This window comes from Mobula hypostoma, chromosome 15 (assembly GCF_963921235.1).
Source record: "Mobula hypostoma chromosome 15, sMobHyp1.1, whole genome shotgun sequence".
Taxonomy (NCBI): domain Eukaryota; kingdom Metazoa; phylum Chordata; class Chondrichthyes; order Myliobatiformes; family Myliobatidae; genus Mobula; species Mobula hypostoma.
The window spans coordinates 73384972-73406158 of record NC_086111.1 but is presented as its reverse complement, the minus strand read 5'-3'; the positions used below and the strand labels follow the sequence as shown (position 1 = coordinate 73406158).

The 21187-nt window shown below is 51.1% G+C and overlaps 1 protein-coding gene across 1 annotated transcript in view; it reads right to left on the bottom strand.

Annotated features, from left to right (window-relative positions):
• The window catches only part of LOC134357138 (uncharacterized), a 106147-nt gene that overhangs the window by 23921 nt on the left and 61039 nt on the right, over positions 1–21187 (bottom strand). Inside the window, exons 18-24 of the mRNA XM_063068435.1 lie at positions 19373–19473; positions 12199–12306; positions 9832–9946; positions 8759–8922; positions 3257–3407; positions 1645–1718; positions 158–277 (exon numbers count right to left, since the gene is read on the bottom strand). Coding sequence (XP_062924505.1) covers positions 158–277; positions 1645–1718; positions 3257–3407; positions 8759–8922; positions 9832–9946; positions 12199–12306; positions 19373–19473 — 833 coding nt within the window. The remainder of the gene's footprint in view (positions 1–157; positions 278–1644; positions 1719–3256; positions 3408–8758; positions 8923–9831; positions 9947–12198; positions 12307–19372; positions 19474–21187) is intronic.

Genomic DNA, 21187 nt, shown 5'->3' with positions numbered 1-21187 from the left:
GTGCCAGTGCAGACCTGGGTGTTGGCATGGAATCCAGTGCCAGTGCGGGTCCCAGTGCTTCAGAGAACAGGGCCTGGGCAAAGGAAAGGTGAACTGGCTGTTGTCAGTCGCTGTGTTGTTGAGGCTTCAGTAGGAGACACATCGACCCCAAGCTCACCTGAAAATGCTCCGGGACACTCATCTTTGATTTTGGGCCTTTTTTATACCTCTTTCCCCTCTTTCTTTGGAGAAGCAATTTATCCTTATAAATATTCAGGAACAGTAGCTGGTTTAATTCCTTCAAAACAAAAATGGAAAAGCACATCTTAGAAAGCTGCCCCATTCTAATAACGCATGCAATGTGTGGAGAACTGACCTGGCCGACCCTTATATTGAGACAGTGATACCCCACCCCAGGGGAAGGTTCATCCTCACACCCATCCTGCCCAACAATCTGAATAGTTCAAGAAGGCGGCATCTACCACGAAGCACCCTCACATCAGGAGCATGTGCTCTTCTCATAATGACCATCAGAGAGGGGTTTCAGGAGCCTGAGTTACCGCAGGCGACAATTCTACCCTGCCGGCACCCAATTTCTGAATTTACTATGAATCCATGAACACTGAATCGGTTCCACCCCTCCCACAGTGTGACCCTCCCTCAGTACCACCCCTCCCGCAATGTGATCTACCCTCAGTACCCCCCCTCCCACAGTGTGACTCTCCCTTGGTACTGCCCCTCCCACAGCGTGACCCTCCCTCAATACCACCCCTCCCACAGTGTGACTCTCCCTCAGTACCACCCCTCCCACAGTGTGACCCTCCCTCAGTTCCACCCCTCCCACAGTGTGACCCTCCCTCAGTACCACCCCTCCCACAGTGTGACCCTCCCTCGGTACCACCCCTGCCACAGTGTGACCCTCCCCCGGTACCACCCCTGCCACAGTGTGACCCTCCCCCAGTACCACCCCTCCCACAGTGTGACACTCCCTCAGTTCCACCCCTCCCACAGTGTGACTCTCCCTTGGTACTGCCCCTCCCACAGCGTGACCCTCCCTCAATACCACCCCTCCCACAGTGTGACTCTCCCTCAGTACCACCCCTCCCACAGTGTGACCCTCCCTCAGTTCCACCCCTCCCACAGTGTGACCCTCCCTCAGTACCACCCCTCCCACAGTGTGACCCTCCCTCGGTACCACCCCTGCCACAGTGTGACCCTCCCCCGGTACCACCCCTCCCACAGTGTGACACTCCCTCAGTTCCACCCCTCCCACAGTGTGACCCTCCCTCAGTACCACCCCTCCCATGTGATCTACCCTCGGCACCACCCCTCCCAGAGAGTGACCCTCTCTCGGTACCACTCCTCCCACAGTGTGACCCTCTCTCGGTACCACTCCTCCCACAGTGTGACCCTCCCTCAGTACCACCCCTCCCACAGTGTGACCCTCCCTCAGTACCACCCATGCCATGTTGTGACCTTCCTTCAGTATCAAGCCTCTTTCTCTCTGTCCTGGCATAAAGGTCTGTGAATGGATCTCTGTGCCCCATTAACCCAGTGCCCATGATGAGGGAGCTGGTGGGATCATCCCTCATGTACAGTATCACAGTGCCCAGGTTCTCCAGAACCCAGGTGTCCAGGTTGTCCTGGCCCCTACAGAGAGATTACCGAGCTTAACTGGAAGGCCGTCTGTTGTTGGGTCAGTGTCTTGTTTGTGGTCAAGAATCTGTCAACTTTCAGACCTACCAAAGGGCAAGAAGAACACAAACTCAGCTTCTGATTAGCTTCATTGGTCACATGTACATTGCAGCATCGATTGTGTCAAATCAAATTAGCGAGGAATGTGCTGGGGACAGGCTTCAAGTGTCTCCACACTTCCAGCACCACCCACAACTCAGTAACCGTAACCCACACGTCTTTAGGGTATGGCGGTGGGGGAGAAATTGGAGCACCCAGAGGAAACCCACATGGTCATGGTTAGAACCTACAAAACTCTACAGACAGTGACAGGAATCGAATCCCTGAGTCCGAATCAGACTCAGAATAGGACATCCCTAAAATCAGAGTTGAGGATGAACTTCTTTATGGGGAGGTGAATCTGTGGAATTCAATGCCACAGACAACTATGGAGCCAAAGTCATAGTCATAGTCATACTTTATTGATCCCGGGGGAAATTGATTTTTGTTACAGTTGCACCATAAATAATTAAATAGTAATAAAACCATAAATAATTAAATAGTAATATGTAAATTATACCAGGAAATAAGTCCAGGACCAGCCTATTGGCTCAGGGTGTCTGACCCTCCAAGGGAGGAGTTGTAAAGTTTGATGGTCACAGGCAGGAATGACTTCCTATGACACTCTGTGCTGTATCTCAGTGGAATGAGTCTCTGGCTGAATGTACTCCTGTGCCCACCCAGTACATTATGTAGTGGATGGGAGACATTGTCCAAGATGGCATGCAACTTGGACAGCATCCTCTTTTCAGACACCACCGTGAGAGAGTCCAGTTCCATCCCCACAACATCACTGGCCTTACGAATGAGTTTGTTGACTCTGTTGATGTCTGCTACCCTCAGCCTGCTGCCCCAGCACACAACAGCAAACATGATAGCACTGGCCACCACAGACTCGTAGAACATCCTCAGCATCGTCCGACAGATGTTAAAGGACCTCAGTCTCCTCAGGAAATAGAGATGGCTCTGACCCTTCTTGTAGACAGCCTCAGTGTTCTTTGACCAGTCCAGTTTATTGTCAATTTGTACCCCTAGGTATTTGTAATCCTCCACCACGTCCACACTGGCCCCCTGGATGGAAACAGAGGTCACCAGTGCCTTAGCTCTCCTCAGGTCTACCACCAGCTCCTTAGTCTTTTTCACATTAAGCTGCAGATAATTCTGCTCACACCATGTAACAAAGTTTCCTACCGTAGCCCTGTACTCAGCCTCATCTCCCTTGCTGATGCATCCAACTATGGCAGAGTCATCAGAAAACTTCTGAAGATGACAAAACTCTGTGCAGTAGTTGAAGTCTGAGGTGTAAATGGTGAAGAGAAAGGGAGACAAGACAGTCCCCTGTGGAGCCCCAGTGCTGCTGATCACAGTGTCAGACACAAGTCATTGGGTATATTTAAAATGGAGCTCGATAGGTTCTTGCTTAGTAAGAATATCAAAGGTCACAGGGAGATGACAGGAGAAGGGGTTGAGAGGGATAGTAAATCAAACACGATGGAATGGCAGGGAGGAAATGATGGGCTGAATGGCCTAATTCTGCTCCTACCTCTTCTGATCACCTCAGCGCTGTCAGCCAAGTTAGGCTCAGCGTACGGCTGCAGCCTGTTGATCATCACGGCAGCCCGGCTGATGTGGAGCTGCTTTCTCAGGTTTTCTGACGCCCTGCTGTCTGCTGTGGAGACTTCAGTCGTGGGCGGCTGCCACATTCCCAGGGCGGGGCGGGGTGGGGGTGAGAGCAGAAACAAATCCAAATGATTCAACGGCTTACATACAATTAAATAATCACAAATTGACAGTGTGGAGAAGAAGGTATATGGTACACTGCCCTTCGAAGTTCAAAGTAAATTTATTATCAAAGCACATATATGTCGCCATATCAAACCCCGAGATTCATTTTCTTGTGGGCATTCGCAGCAGAATAAGGTGGGTGATCTTGTTGCACTATTACAGATTACCAGGTATGATGTTGTAGCCATCACTGAATCATGGCTGGAGGATGGTTGTAGTTGGGAACTGAATGTCCAAGGTTACACATTGTATTGGAGGGACAGGAAGGTTGGCAGAGGGGTTGTCGTGGCTTTGCTGGTAAAGAATGGCATCAAATCAGTAGAAAGATCTGACATAGGACTGAAAGATGTTGAATCCTTGCAGGTTAAGTTAAGAAACCGCGAGGGTAAAAGGACCCTGATGGCAGTTATACACAGGCCTCCCAACAGTAGCTGGGATGTGGACCACAGATTACAACAGGAAATAGAAAAGGGTGAGTCAAAATGACAATGTTATGGTATTCATAGGAGATTTTAACATGCAGGTCGATTTGGAAATCAGGCTGGTAATGGATCTCAAGAGAGTGAGTTTGTTGAATGCCTAAGAGAAAGCTTTTTAGAGCAGTTTGTCATTGAGCCTAATAGGGGATCAGCTATACTGGATTAGGTGTTACGTAATGAACCGGAGGCGATTGGGGAGTTTAAGGTAAAAGAACCTTTAGGAACCAGTGATCACAATATGATTGCATTTGACTTGAAATTTGATAGGGAGAAAGTAAAGTCTGATGTAGCAGTATTTCAGTGGAATAAAGGAAATTACAGTGGGATGAGAGAGGAGTTAGCCAAAGTAAATTGGAAGGAGATGCTGGCAGGGTGTCAGCAGAGCAGCAATGGTGTGAGTTTCTGGAAAAATGAGGAAGGTGCAGGAGATGTGTATTCCAAAAATGAAGAAATACTCAAATGGTAAAATAGTACTTTAATGGCTGACAAGGGAAGTCAAAGCTCATGTAAAAGCAGAAGAAAGGGCATACAACAAAGCAAAAATTAGTGGGAAGATAAAGGATTGGGAAGTTTTTAAATTCCTACAGAGAGCAACTAAAATAATCATTAGAAGAAAAAGATGAAATTTGAAAGCAAGCTAGCAAATAATATCAAAGTGGATAGTAAAAGCTTTATCAAGTATGTTAAAAATAAAAGAGAAATGAGTGGATATAGGACCACTAGAAAATGAGGCAGGAGAAATAATAACGGGGACAAGGAGGTGGTTGATGAACTAAATGAGTATTTTGAGTCAGTCTTCACTGTGGAAGACACTAGCAGTATGCCTGATGTTGTAGTGTGTGAAGGAAGAGAAGTGGGTGCAGTTACTGTTGCAAGAGAGAAGGTGCTCAAAAAGCTGAAAGACCTAAAGGTACACAAGTCACCCGGACCAGAGGAACTGCACCCGAGGGGTTCTGAAAGAGGTAGCATTAGAGATTGTGGTGACATTAGAAATGATCTTTCAAAAATCATTGGACTCTGTCTGGCATGGCGTCAGAGGACTGAAAAATTACAAATGTCACTCCACTCTTTAAGAAAGGAGGAAGACAGCAGAAAGGAAATTATAGACCAGTTAGCCTGACCTCAGTGGTTGGGAAGATGTTAGAGACAAATGTTAAGGATGAGGTGATGGAGTACTTGGTGACACAGAACAGGAACAAGACAAAGTCAGCATGGTTCCCTTCAGAGAAAATCCTGCCTGACAAACCTGTTGGAATTCTTTGAGGAGATTACAAGTAGGATAGATAAAGGGGATGTAGTGGATGTCGTACATTTGAACTTTCAGAAGCTCTTTGACAAGGTGCCACACATGAGGCTGCTTATCAAGTTAAGAGCCTGTGATATTATAGGATAGTTGCTAACATGATGAGAGCATTGGCTGATTGGAAGAAAGCAGCGAATAGGAATAAAAGGATCCTTGTCTGGTTGGCTGCCAGTGCCAGTTGGCTGCTAGTTTTGAGGAAACAGGTAGGCTGCAGAAGGACTTTGACAGATTAGGAGAATGGGCAAGAAAGTGGCAAATGAAATACAATGTTGGAAAATGCATGGTCATGCACTTTGGTAGTAGAAATAAATGTGCAGACTATTTTCTAAATGGAGATAAAATCCAAAAATCTGAGATGCAAAGGGACTTGGGAGTCCTTGTGCAGGTTGAGTCAGTGGTGAGGAAGGCAAATGTAATGTTAGCATTCTTTTCAAGAGGCCTAGAATACAAGAGCAGGGATGTGATGCTGAGGCTTTATAAGGCACTGGTGAGGCCTCACCTTGGGTATTGTGGACAGTTTTGGGCCCCTCATCTTAGAAAAGATGTGCTGGCATTAGAGAGGGTCCAGAGGAGGTTCACAAGGATGATTCCAGGAATGAAAGGGTTGTCATACAAGGAACGTTTGATATCTGGGTCTGTACCCATTGGGATTTAGAAGACTGAAGGGGGGATTTCATTGAAACCTTTCAAATTTTGAAAGGCCTAGACAGAGTAGATGTGGAAAGGATGTTTCCCATGGTGGGAAAGTCTAGGACAAGAGCGCACAGCCTCATAGAGGATCGTCCATTTAAAACAGATGGGGAGAAATTTCTTTAGCCAAAGGGTGGTGAATTTGTGGAATTTGTTGTCACGTGCAGCTGTGGAGGCTGGGTCATTGGCAGAGCTTGATAGGTTCTTGATTGGACATGGCATCAAAGGTTACGGGAGAAGGCCAGGAAATGAGGTTGAGGAGGAGAAAAAAAGGATCAGCCATGATTGAATGATGGAGCAGACTCGATGGGCCAAATGGCCTAATTCTGCTCCTGTGTCTTATGGTCTTATAAGGGAATGCATTAGAAGCAATGAAAAACAAATATAGAAATGATAGATAGACAGATAGATAAACAGAGATAAACAGATAGCGAGACAGACAGAGAAATAGATAAATAGATAGATATATAGACAGACAGAGATTGATAGACAGATAGATGGATAGACTGAAAGGATAGATAGACAAACACAGACAGATAGATAGGCTGAAGATAGATAGATAGATAGATGGATGGACAGACAGACAGGTAGATTAACAGATAGAATAGATAGATAGAGAGACAGACAGATAGATCGATAGATAGTACTAATAAATAAACACGAATAATTCTGCAGATCCTCTAGAAATCCTGAGCAACACACACAAAATGCTGGAGGAACTCAGCAGACCAGGCAGCATCTATGGAAAAGAATAAACAGCTGACTTTTTGGTACTGTGTTCAGATCTGGAATACTGTGTTGTTTTGGAGTACTGTGTTTAGTTTTAGAGTATTGTGTTGTTTTGGAGTACAGTACCGTGTTCAGATCTGGAGTACTGTGCTATTTTGGAGTACTGTGTTTAGTTTTAGAGTACTGTGTTGTTTTGGAGTACAGTACCGTGTTCAGATCTGGAGTACTGTGCTATTTTGGAGTACTGTGTTTAGTTTTAGAGAATTGTGTTCAGCTTTGGTTGCCCTTTTGTAAGACGAATGTTGTTAAACTAGAAAGGACACAGACATCTGTGTAAGGACCTGAGTCATAGGGAAAGGTTGGGCAGCCTTGGATTGTAGACTTCAGGAGAGGGAAACCAGAGATCCATCAGTCAATCTTCCTCATCGTAGGATCAGAGGTGGAGAGGGTCAGCAAATTTAAATTCCTGGGTTTCACTATCTCAGAGGACCTGTCCTGAACCCAACATACAAATGTAATTGCAAAGAAAGCACGACAGCACCTCCACTTCCTCAGGAGTCTGCGGAGGTTTGGCTCGTCATCAAAAACCTTAGCAATCTTCTACAGCAGAGTGGTGGGAAGTGTGCCGACTGGCTGCGATACGGCCTGCTACCGGAATACCAATGTCTTTGAGTGGAAAATCCTACAACAGGTAGTGGATTTGGCCCAGTACATCACGGCTAAAGCCCTCCCAACCATTCAACCTATCTACATGAAACGTAGTAGAAAAGCAGCATCCATCATTAAAGATCCTCACCACCCAGGCCACGCTCTTTCCTCGCTGCTGCCATCAGGTAGAAGGTACAAGAGCCTCAGGACTCACACCACCAGGTTCAGGAACAGTTACTACCCCTCAGCCATCAAGCTCTTGGACATAACTACTCTCATTGTATTTCCGGAGTTTCCACAGCCGATGGTCTCACTTTAAGGGCTCTTCATCTTGTAATTTCATGCTCTCATTATTTATTGCTATTTATTTGCACAGTTTGTCATTCATTGGTCCTGTTACAGTTAGTGTTCGATAGATTAGCTGAGTATGCTGCTGGAAAAAGAATCTCAGGGTTGTACGTGGTGACATGTGTGTAATAAATGTTACTTTGAACTTTGGAACTTGAACCTTTTCGGACTTTATTCAGTGGAGTGTAGGAGACTGAGAGCAGAATATATAAAAGTGAATGAAATCATGAGGGGCAGAAACAGGGTGAGTGTGTACAGTCCTTTTATCCTCAGGGACGGGGAATCAAGAATCAGAGGGCACAGGCTTAAACTGAGAGGGGAATTGTTTTTTAGGAACCTGAGAGGCAGCTTTTTCACACAGCGTTGGAGGCTAAGGAGAAATGTACAAAATCTATCAGATTAAGAGAAGACTAGACATAGACAGTCAGAGTCGAAATAGTGAATGGTGAATCTGCAGGTCACCTTTGGGTGAGGTGTAGAACCTGCTCAGCCACCAGCCCCACCCGATCAGAGTCACATGAAACCATGGGAGCAGGTGGTGGATGGTCGTATGAGCAGCTGGTGCAGATCACAAGTCCTGGTTATGCGACCAGTGACGCCAGGCAGACAATCTCTGAAGCATATTGATAATGAGTGGGGTCACCCGTCTTGTACAGACACTGCCCAGAAGAAGGCAATGGCAAACCACTTCTGTAGAAAAATCTGCCAAGAATAGTCACGGTCATGGAAGGACCATGATCGCCCACGTCATACAACACGGCACGTGATGACCGAATAATTTTAAGGTGAGAGGGGGAGAGTTTAATGGAGATTTGTAGACAATTTGCTTACAGAGAGGCTGGTGGCTGCCTGGAACAGGTTACCAGGGGTGGCGGCAGAGTCAGATACAACAATGGAATTTAAGAGGTCATCAGGCAGACACACGAACAGTAAGGAATGGAGGAATGGTGACCACCTGTGGGGCGAAGGGATATTGTGCTGAGCATAAACAAGATGGGCTGAAGGGCCTCTTCCTGCTTCGTGTTGTAAAGAGTCGGTGCAATGGCGCTCTTGCTGTGAGTACCTGGAGCAGTATGCGCATGTTGGGCACTTCCCCTGCACTGACTTCACTCTCATTGATGCTAGACAACAAACTCTTCGAAGAACTTAGGGGCAAGACCGTCCACAGCAAATCCTCTGAGGTAGTCTCCTGCGCAGGTTCATCAGATTCCACAGCCAATTCAGACTCTAGAGAGAGAGGTAAACAATGTGATCAGGAGCAGATATCACCGTCCATCTGATTGTTTATAAACGCCAGTATGCTGTACGTAACCACAGGGTGGGCAGCTGGACCACAGGGGGGACACCGGGAGCACAGGGTGGGGACAGCAGGTCCACAAGGCAGGGAGAAATATCAGACAGGCAAATTAGTATTATTATCCAACACTCCCAGAACAGAGACCGTACAGAGTGGTTCCCTACACACTGTCCCATCACACACTCCCAGAGTGAAACTCCTTCCACACCATCTCCCACACACACACTCCCGGGGTCAGACACAGAGTGAATCTCCCTCCACACCGTCCCATCACACACTCCCAGGGTCAGACACAGAGTGAAACTCCCTCCACACTGTCCCATCACACACTCCCGGGGTCAGACACAGAGTGAAGCTCCCTCCACACTGTCCCATCACACACTCCCGGGGTCAGACACGGAGTGAATCTCCCTCCACACCGTCCTATCACACACTCCCGGGGTCAGACACAGAGTGAAGTTCCCTCCACACCGTCCCATCACACACTCCTGGGGTCAGACACAGAGTGAATCTCCCTCCACACTGTCCCATCACACACTCCCGGGGTCAGTCACAGAGTGAAGCTCCCTCCACACTGTCCCATCACACACTCCCGGGGTCAGACACAGAGTGAAGCTCCCTCCACGCCGTCCCATCACACACTCCCGGGGTCAGACACAGAGTGAAGCTCCCTCCACACCGTCCCATCACACACTCCACATGCTGGAACATTACAAGTGTGATGTCAAGAGCAGGCAGAGGAGCCTCGATACTAGCTAACGATGGGGTAACACTGTGAGATTGTGGTCCCAGCTCTCCTGACCGTCACGGTAACATGCAAGAGAGGACGGCACATTTACCTTTCTCATCCACCTTTGTCTGCAGGGAATCTGTGCTCTCTTGATCCACAGTCTGCAGTGAACTGACGAGAGAACCTTCTGGGGTCAAAGTGGCTGTCTGATTATCACTTATCATCTGAAACGCAACGAGGTTAACCTTTAGTAGGGTTCATGCTGTTGATTTAGTGTCGGTAAGAAGTTTGTAGTTTCGCCCCATAACCACATGGGTTTGCAAGTTCAAAGTAAATTTATTGTCAACGTACATACTGTGTCTGTCACCATATACAACCCTGAGAATTGTTGTCTTGCAGGCATTCTGACAACAATAACTACAATGGAATTCATGAAAAATGATAAGTAATAAAGACTGATAAACAATCAACAAAAGAAGACAGTTCATGCAAATAATAAAAAAAACTAAGGTGTAGATCGCTTGAGAGCGAGTCCGTAGGTTGTGCGATCAGTTCAGAGTGAAGTTATTCACACCGGTTCAGGAGCTGATGGTTGAGGGGGTATCCGGACATTCCGGTTCCCCCCCCCCCACATTAACATGGGTTAGGGTTCGTAAGACATGGACATGCTATCTTAGCACCAGAAGCGTGGTGACACTTATGGGCTGCCCCCAGCACATCCTCAGAGTCTTGATTGTTAACACAAATGACACATTTCAATGTAATGTGACAAATAGAAACATAGAAATCTACAGCACATTACAGGCCCTTCGGCCCACAATATTGTGCTGACCATGTAACCTACTCTAGAAGCTGCCTAGAATTTCCCTACAGCATAGCCCTCTGTTTTTCTAAGCTCCATGTACCTATCGAAGCGTCTCTATTATTGTATCAGCCTCTACCACCTTCATCCGCAATGCATTCCACACACCCACCACTCTCTGTGAAAGGCTCACCTCCAACATCTCCCTTGTACCTACTTCCAAAACGATGCCTTTTTGTGTTAGCCATTTCAGCCCTGGGAAAAAGCCTCTGGCTATCCACATGATCAATGCCTTTTAATCATCTTATACACCTCTCATCCTCCATCGCTCCAGGGAGGTAAGGCCAAGTTCACTCAACCTACAGTATTCTCATAAGGCATGCTCCCCAATCCAGGCAACATCGTTGTAAATCTCCTCTGTACTCTCTCTATAGCATCCACATCCTTCCTGTAGTGAGGCGACCAGAACGGAGCACAACAATAAAGCTCATCTTTAAAATATTTTGAGAAATCAAATACAAATGTACACTATAATTAATGGCAGGACCCCTAACAGTGTGTATATGCAGAACGAGTCCAAGTCCATAGCTCCAGGAAACTGGCTACACAGGTTGACAGGGAGGATATGAAGGAACTCCCACAGTGTGACTCTCCCTCAGTACCACCTCACCCAGTGTGACCCTCCCTCAGTACCACCCCTCCCACAGTGTGACTCTCCCTCAGTGCCACCCCTCCCACAGTGTGACCCTCCCTCAGTACCACCTCACCCAGTGTGACCCTCCCTCAGTACCACCCATCCCACAGTGTGACCCTCCCTCAGTACCACCTCACCCAGTGTGACACTCCCTCAGTACCACCCATCCCACAGTGTGACCCTCCCTCTGTACCACCCCTCCCACAGTGTGACCCTCCCTCAGTACCACTCCTCCCACAGTGTGACCCTCCCTCAATACCACCCCCCCCACAGTGTGACCCTCCCTCCGTACCACCCCTCCCACAGTGTGACCTTCCCTCGGTACCACCCCTCCCACAGTGTGACCTTCCCTCAGTACCACCCCTCCACAGTGTGACTCTCCCTCGATACCACCCCTCCCACAGTGTGACCTTCCCTCAGTACCACCCCCCCACAGTGTGACCCTCCCTCGGTACCACCCCCCCACAGTGTGATCCTCCCTCGGTACCACCCCTCCCACAGTGTGACCCTCCCTCGGTACCACCCCCCCACAGTGTGACCCTCCCTCGGTACCACCCCTCCCACAGTGTGACCCTCCCTCGGTACCACCCCTCCACAGTGTGACCCTCCCTCGGTACCACCCCTCCCACAGTGTGACCCACCCTCGGTACCACCCCCCCACAGTGTGATCCTCCCTCGGTACCACCCCTCCCACAGTGTGACCCACCCTCGGTACCACCCCTCCACAGTGTGACCCACCCTCGGTACCACCCCTCCACCCTCCCTCGGTACCACCCCTCCACAGTGTGACCCTCCCTCGATACCACCCCTCCCACAGTGTGACCCACCCTCGGTACCACCCTCCCACAGTGTGACCCTCCCTCAGTACGTTACTGAGGCACGGACGGTAAAATGCATTCTGATCATCGCAGTCTGTTCTGTGAAGTTTGTTCCGTGCCTGAGGCAAATCCTCTCGCAGCTGCGATCTGTGTCAGACTTACAGAAAGCTGTGTACTTGCAGTCCTTCCCGCTTCTGCACTCGAGCAGATCACTGAGGCGGCGCCTGCCTTCCTCACACCCAGCAGTGAATCTCTGTCCTGGAAGGGTGCCTGAAAGATCAAACCAGGCCACGGGTCAGCAGACAACCAATCTTCCCAGCCGAAGATCCAACCGCTCCCTCCCCACGAAGTTGAGTAGCTTACACCTTAACCGCCCTATAGGGTTGTTCGGTGTGCTCAAAGTGGATGATGTGTCCTGGACCCACAACACCTCCTCATTATTCAGAAAGGCACAGCGGTGTCTACACTTTCTGAGGAGATCGAGACCTGCAAGGTTCCCCCCTCCCCCACCCATTCTAATCAGTTTCTACAGCAGCGCCATCGAGTGTCGTCGCTAGCCGCATCATTGTGTTATCTGGAAGCTGCGACCAGAAGAACCTACAAAGGACAGTAAAAAGATCATCACAGGGGTCTCCACCCCACCCCCATTTTTGACATTTACCAGGAGCAGTGCAGATGAAGTCTTGCTGAGGATCCCTGCTACCCATCCCATAATATCTGTGACCGACTACTGTCAGGACCCTCATTGCTGCCCAAAACCCCAGCGGCATAATGGGCTGTTAGTACTTCCATCAGGAAGGAGGTACAGGAGCATCAGGACCAGGACAGCCAGACTGGGTAACAGCTTCGACCCCCAGGGGTGAGACTAATGAATACCCTGCCACCACTGAGGTCTGGTCACTAGGACAGCGAGCTGTTTGCTACGCACTACATGCATTTTGAATTATATTTGATTTATGGTGATATTTTGGTTTATGTACTGTGTACCATACATGTTTTGTGGGTGAACATTGTTTTGTTTGGTTGCATTTGTGTACAGTCAGATGACAGCAGACTTGAACCTGAAACTATAACCTATTCAGCCTTGTAGAGAAAGGTGGAATTGGTTCGGACTTCATTCCCTGCAGCATAGGGGATTGATGGGAGATTTGACAGAGGTATACAACGTTATAAAGGGTATCTGTACGATAAATTCAAACACACATTTTCCACTGGAGTTGGATGAGACCAGAACTCCAGGTCAAGGGTGAAAGGTGAAATTTATAAGGGGAACCTCCACGGGTCAGACACAGAGTGAAACTCCCTCTACACTGTCCCATCACACACTCCCGGGGTCAGTCACAGAGTGAATCTCCCTCCATACCGTCCCATCACACACTCCCGGGGTCAGACACAGAGTGAAACTCCCTCCACACTGTCCCATCACACACTCCCATGGTCACAGAGTGAAACTCCCTCCATACCGTCCCATCACACACTCCCGGGGTCAGACACAGAGTGAAACTCCCTCCACACTGTCCCATCACACACTCCCGGGGTCAGACACAGAGTGAATCTCCCTCCATACCATCCCATCACACACTCCCATGGTCACAGAGTGAAACTCCCTCCATACCGTCCCATCACACACTCCCGGGGTCAGACACAGAGTGAAACTCCCTCCACACTGTCCCATCACACACTCCCGGGGTCAGACACAGAGTGAATCTCCCTCCATACCATCCCATCACACACTCCCGGGGTCAGACACAGAGTGAAACTCCCTCCACACCGTCCCATCACACACTCCCGGGGTCAGACACAGAGTGAAACTCCCTCCACACCGTCCCATCACACACTCCCGGGGTCAGACACAGAGTGAAACTCCCTCCACACTGTCCCATCACACACTCCCATGGTCACAGAGTGAAACTCCCTCCATACCGTCCCATCACACACTCCCGGGGTCAGACACAGAGTGAAACTCCCTCCACACTGTCCCATCACACACTCCCGGGGTCAGACACAGAGTGAATCTCCCTCCACACCGTCCCATCACACACTCCCGGGGTCAGACACAGAGTGAAACTCCCTCCACACCGTCCCATCACACACTCCCGGGGTCAGACACAGAGTGAAGCTCCCTCCACACCGTCCCATCGCACACTCCCGGGGTCAGACACAGAGTGAAACTCCCTCCACACTGTCCCATCACACACTCCCGGGGTCAGACACAGAGTGAATCTCCCTCCATACCGTCCCATCACACACTCCCGGGGTCAGACACAGAATGAAACTCTCTCCACACTGTCCCATCACACACTCCCGGGGTCAGACACACAGTGAAACTCCCTCCACACTGTCCCATCACACACTCCCGGGGTCAGACACACAGTGAAACTCCCTCCACACTGTCCCATCACACGATGTCTCTTGGACATCTGAGTGAGTGGCTGATTTAGTGTGGAAGCTGCGTTTGGAGTTTCCCCTGCTAGTTTGGACTGGGTTTGTTCGGCTGCTAACTGCGTAACTCCCAGCTGCGGCCGCTGGCAACTCGCCAGGAAGCCGTTCCGCTCCAAAAACCGGAGGCAAACGCTGATGTTCCCCCACTAACATCGGGGCAACGTCCGTCCTCCTTTCTCGTCGTGATTCTCATTCCGTGTAGGAGCCCGAGCATCTTTTGAGACTTCTCGACCTCTCACGGCCTGGGAGTTCTTCAGGACCGACGGAGCCTTTCCTGGCTTTGGAATTTCTGGCGCCGAGCCAGCAAGGTACTGTCGAGTACAAACTTTCCCGTCCAGTTACTCTACTCGCTCCAGGCCTTTATAACCGGCACAGCCACATATTTCTCACTTTGGACATAGTGGCAGCATGCCGGACCGGTCTCCAGGGAGTCGCAGGCCTTCGGGGAGTTATGCAAAGGCGGCTGCCTCTCCAGCCTCGGACAATGCCCTGTTTCGGTCGGTGGAAGATGAACACGGGGAGCAATGCATTTTGCGTCCTGGAATAACTCTGGAACAATGTGCAGAGGCCACGGGGACTTGGTTGGGAAAGGGGGGATTTTGGCCGCGGAGAAAGCGTTCGGGAAGGCAGTGTTTTATCTGGAGAATGATGAGTCAATGCACCGGGTTCGCAGTAAGGGGATCACAATGGAAAACATCTTTTTGCAGATGGAGCTGGTGACAGCTCCCACGCAACGAATCGTCCTCGGTCAGGTCAAGCCTTTCGGGATGAACGAGGTCCTGATTCCCCATCTAGCCCGCTTGTGACAAGTAAGGTCAGGGATAACTGCCATAAGATACAAATTTAAGAGACGCACCCTCCGCAACGTAATCTCTCTCCGGCGTCAGGTATTCATGCAGCTGGAACGGGAGGAAGAAGTTGAGGGCCTGTTTACTGTCCAGCACGAGGGCGTAGACTATCAGGTGTATTGGAGCTCCGAGCGCCCACGGTGCCATGCGTGCAGGGAGGTGGGGTACTTTCGGAGAGACTGTCCTAACACCCAAAACCCTAGGGAGTCCACTTCGGGCACCAGTGCCCCAGCTACCTCTGCCCCTGATCTTATACCTGTGCCTGCCCCTGCCCCTGACCCTGTGGTTCGGGTGGGAGATCTTGAGGCTACGTGCAGGGAGGTTCCGGCGGCGGACGGGGTGGAGCCTGTGTGGGGCAAGAAAGCGAAACACCCAAAGAAGTCAGCTGCCGAGAACGCAGAGCTCACGCCCACTTGCCCTGAAGTGGAGCGGGAGACTCGGGGAAGTGCGCAGTTGGACGGGGCGATGGAAGCGGAGAGTGCCGCCGTATTGGTGAATCCTGCACCTGTGTGCCCCCCCCCCGGCGTGAAGAGGAGAAGGGGATCTTCCCCCAAGACGGCAGGGAATGTAGATGCGGGGGAATCTCAGGAAGGGGTGGGAATCCGGGTGGAGGTTGGTTCTAACCCTGAATACCCAGATGTAGCTACCAGTCCTGCGGTAGGTGGGGTGTTTGTGCAGAAAGGTGATGTTAGCCCTGTTTGTGCAACTGAGACAGCCCTGGAACCCCCCACCCAGGACTTAGTAGTCAGCGCCTCCCTGGAGGCAAGTGTATCAAATAATGGCAGCGGAGAGGAGAGCAAGCTCTCTCACTCTCAGCATCAGGCTGCCGGTGGATCCCTAAGACCGGAGATGCTAGGGTCCCCCCATACCTGTCTCCTGGGGGGGGGTAATGTACTCTGCATGCCCACCCCATCAACTAATAGCTCGGAGGGAGTTCCTGGGGATTATCCCTCCATTATCGTAACTGTGGATAAGGCTGATGCGACGGTGGAGCGGGCAGGTATGAGTGAGGTACCCGCTACGCTGTGTGGGTCACAAGTGGAGCCGACTTTTAGAGCACACAGGGAGGAAGATGGGGGGGTCTATTTGTAGTAAGGGGGTGGAGGGAGACTCCTTTGAGACAATGGACATCCTCACCCCTCCTGAGAAATCCCCATTGATACCTGTGGAGGAAATGAGAGAGTTCATTCTCACCTCCGAGGGTGCAAAGCGTCGGCCGAAACTAGCCTCGCTGCGCTGGTCTAGCATGCCAAGGCCGGTTCGTTGGCACCACTCGGGCCCGGAAAGCAAAGAGCATTCTTGTCTTTTGTCAGGAAAGTGTGGTTGGGGGCACCTCCGCTCTCACCGGGAAGGGTACTGGTGCTGAGGCCTCGTGTGTTCCCGACATGACGCTCACCATAGCTAGTCTAAATGTAAATGGAAGCAGGGGTTCTCTCTGTAGGTTTAACAATCTCTCAGTCCTCAGGGATGGGCGGTATACGGTGAGTTTCCTGCAGGAAACCCATACCATCCCGGAGGACGAGTCCGCTTGGCTCCTGGAGTTCAGGGCAGGGTCTACATGAACCACCTCGGCTCCAACTCTAGCGGGGTGACGATCCTGTTGGCTCCGACCTTCCAGCCAGAAATTGAAAGGGTTCGAGACGTTGTGCCCGGCCGTTCGCTCCACCTGGCCGTGCGCCTGGATGGTGTACCTCTGCATTTTATCAATGCGTATGGCTCCGAGGCGCCGGGTGATGCAGACGCGCCTATTCTGTCAGCCGTCCACCCTGCTGAGCTCCATCGATCCTGGGGACTGCGTCATCCTCGGGGGAGACTTCAACTGTACCCTCGAGGCGGAGGACCGCTCGGGCCTCCAACGCGACCCAGCATCGGCAAAAAAGTTAATGCAGCTAGTCGGCTCCTTTGACTTGGTGGACAGCTGGCGGAATCTTCACCCCGACTCTAGCGCCTTCTCGAGGTGGTCTAGAGAGGGAGGTTCCCGCATAGACCGCCCGTCTATCTCTCAGGCTTACGGCTCCCGCGTGTAGGCGTCCTCCATGCGGCCAGAGCCGTGCTCGGACCATCACCTTGTGTGAGTGGAATTTACTCCTCTGCACCCTCGGCTGGGATCTGGGTACTGGCATTTTAACAACCGGCTGCTGGAGGAGAGCAGATTCCGGGCGTTCTGGGTCACCTGGTGAGAGAGACGGAGAGAGTTCTGCTCCCTCCGGCTGTGGTGGGTTGAGGGCAAAGCCCACATCTGGTTTTAATGTCGGGAGTGCATTAGGAGATCGACAAAGAGGCGGGGCTCTGAGATTAAGCGGCTTAAGAGAGCGTTGCTTGACCTGGAGTCCCGTCTCGGTCCGACCGCTGGGGACCGACAGCTATGGCAGGAATACCAGAAGGAGGACGCACTGAGAAATCTGCTTCTCCAACAGTCCCGAGGTGCGTACGTGAGGTCAGGGTCCAAATGCTGCAGGATTTGGACCGTGGTTCACCCTTCTTCTGCTCGTTGGGGAGGTGGCGGGGAGTTCACGGGGGGGAGGGGGGGGCGTCAGCCGCGCTGCTTTGCGGAGTCTGCCCGGCTTCCATCAGGACCTACTGAGAGTCTGGAACATGGTTGCCTCAGGCCTGGAATCCCCTCCTCTGGCAGAGGGCGGAGTCCTGGCCGACCCTTGCCCTGCCTCAGCGGATGTCGGTGCGGCTCAGGTGTGCGGAGCGACTCAGGCTGAGCTGCTCGTCGGGCCCAGGCCCCGCAGCCTTACCCGGGAGCCGAATCCACACAACTTGAGCCGTCTCTCCTCGACACCCACAATCCCATTCAGGGATGCAAGCAGGAGGTATCTGTATGGCCTGCTGCTCCACACCCTCCACTTCCTAGCCCTTGTCCACCGTCCCAACACCCCATGGCGGTCTGTCTTTCCACCTGGAGGTGAGGTGGGTCCCCAATGGAAGTCCCTTTACGGGGGAGTTCTTCCCATGCTCTTTGGGGATCTCGGCTGGAGGGTGCTGCATAAAGCGGTGCCCTGCAATAAGTTCTTTAGTTTGTACACGGATCTCCCAGCCGCGTGTCACTTCTGCGGGCTGGAGGAGACCGTGTACCATATGTACATGGGGTGTGCGAGGCTGCGGCCCCTTTTTGCGTATTTGCGTGAGCTGCTTCACCCCTTCTGGTTGCAATTTAGCCCCACCCTATTTATATATGGTCATCCAGTAAGGAGGGGGGCACGGAGGGATGAGGATGTCCTTGTCAACTTGCTGCTGGGGCTGGCGAAAACAGCCATTCGAGGGTCCTGGAAACGGGTGGCGGGAGGATCTCCCCGGGCGGACTGCCTGGCAATGTTTAGGGAGTATGTTCGTGCTCGGGTGAATATTGAAAAGGAACACGCGCTGTCTAGGGCGACCTTAGAGGCGTTCCGTGACCGTTGGGCTCTGCGGGGAGTTATTGCCATCATTGACAGAGATGGGAACATTTTATTTTAACGTGCATTGTCTATTTGTAGTGAAGCTATTGTGTTAGTCACTGGTTTGTATATATAGCACTGAATTGTAATAAAGATATTTTGCATTAAAAAAAGGGTCAGACACAAAGTAAAACTCCCTCCACATTGTCCCATCACACACTCCCGGGGTCAGACACTGAGTGAAGTTCCCTCCACACTGTCCCATCAGACACTCCCGGGGTCAGACACGGAGTGAATCTCCCTCCCCACTGTCCCATCTTACACTCCCGGGGTCAGACATGGATTGAAACTCCCTCTACACCATTACATCACACACTCCCCAGTGCAGGGATATTGTGGGTTAGCGACTCCATATCGCTCCATCGCACACTTCAAGCAGATGAACTGAGGTGAGACCCACCTCGTCCCCCAGTGTAAACTCTCCATCCTTTGTGTGACTCCCGCCACAATGTTGAACTCTTTTCTGTGGGCTGGCATTAATTTGTAAAACATATTCCCAGCTTTCCACAGAACCAGGATGGAACCAGTCTTAGTATCCACACCATCTCTGTGGGTTTAGAGGCTGGAGGATAAACTACAAAGTCTCGGGGCATTGCGACATACCAAATAGGAATCCATATCCAAGTGGACCTCTATCTCCTGTTGATCAATCCGCACGTCCTCATATTTAACGGCTGGGTCCTCGTAAATATCTGATTCTGGAGCTGAAGGAACAGGCAGAGAACAGGTGAGTGGTCACCGGCGCCTCTCTGACTTAGTCCATACTCCAAAGATAAAGACAAGCTCCAGCACTGTGATGTGATAGTCTGGATTTTCCAGCACCTGCTTGTGTGAAAATTAGCTTCATTTGTCATATGCACATCGAATCATATCAGGAAATGTGTCCCATGTATTAAAGACCAACACAGCCTGAAGAAGTGTCGCGGGGGCAGCCCGCAAGTGTCGCCACGCTTCCAGTGCCCACAGAGCATTCCTGACCCAACACAGCATCCCAGTGCCCACATACCATTCCTGACCCAACACAGCATCCCAGTGCCCACATACCATTCCTGACCCAACACAGCATCCCAGTGCCCACACAGCATTCCTGACCCAACACAGCATCCCAGTGCCCACATAGCATTCCTGACCCAACACAGCATCCCAGTGCCCACACAGCATTCCTGACCCAATATACCATTCCTGACCCAACACAGCATCCCAGTGCCCACACAGCATTCCTGACCCAACACAGCATTCCAGACCCAACATAGCATTCCTGACCCAATATACCATTCCTGACCCAACACAGCATCCCAGTGCCCACACAGCATTCCAGACCCAACATAGCATTCCTGACCCAATATACCATTCCTGACCCAACACAGCATCCCAGTGCCCACATACCATTCCTGACCCAACACAGCATCCCAGTGCCCACATACCATTCCTGACCCAACACAGCATCCCAGACCCAACACAGCATCCCAGTGCCCACACAGCATTCCAGACCCAACATAGCATTCCTGACCCAACATAGCATCCCTGACCCAACATAGCATCCCAGTGCCCACACAGCATTCCTGACCCAACACAGCATCCCAGTGCCCACACAGCATTCCAGACCCAACATAGCATTCCTGACCCAACATAGCATTCCTGACCCAACATAGCATCCCTGACCCAACATAGCATCCCAGTGCCCACACAGCATTCCTGACCCAACACAGCATCCCAGTGCCCACACAGCATTCCAGACCCAACATAGCATTCCTGACCCAACATAGCATTCCTGACCCAACATAGCATCCCTGACCCAACATAGCATCCCAGTGCCCACACAGCATTCCTGACCCAACACAGCATCCCAGTGCCCACATAGCATTCCTGACCCAACACAGCATCCCAGTGCCCACACAGCATTCCAGACCCAACATAGCATTCCGGACCCAACATAGCATCCCAGTGCCCACACAGCATTCCAGACCCAACATAGCATCCCTGACCCAACATAGCATCCCAGTGCCAACATAGCATCCCAGTGCCCACACAGCATTCCTGACCCAATATACCATTCCTGACCCAACACAGCATCCCAGTGCCCACATAGCATTCCTGACCCAACACAGCATCCCAGTGCCCACATAGCATTCCTGACCCAACACAGCATCCCAGTGCCCACACAGCATTCCAGACCCAACATAGCATCCCTGACCCAACATAGCATCCCAGTGCCAACATAGCATCCCAGTGCCCACACAGCATCCCAGTGCCAACATAGCATTCCAGTGCCAATATAGCATTCCTGACCCAATATACCATTCCTGACCCAACACAGCATCCCAGTGCCCACACAGCATTCCAGACCCAACATAGCATTCCTGACCCAACATAGCATCCCAGTGCCAACATAGCATTCCTGACCCAACATAGCATCCC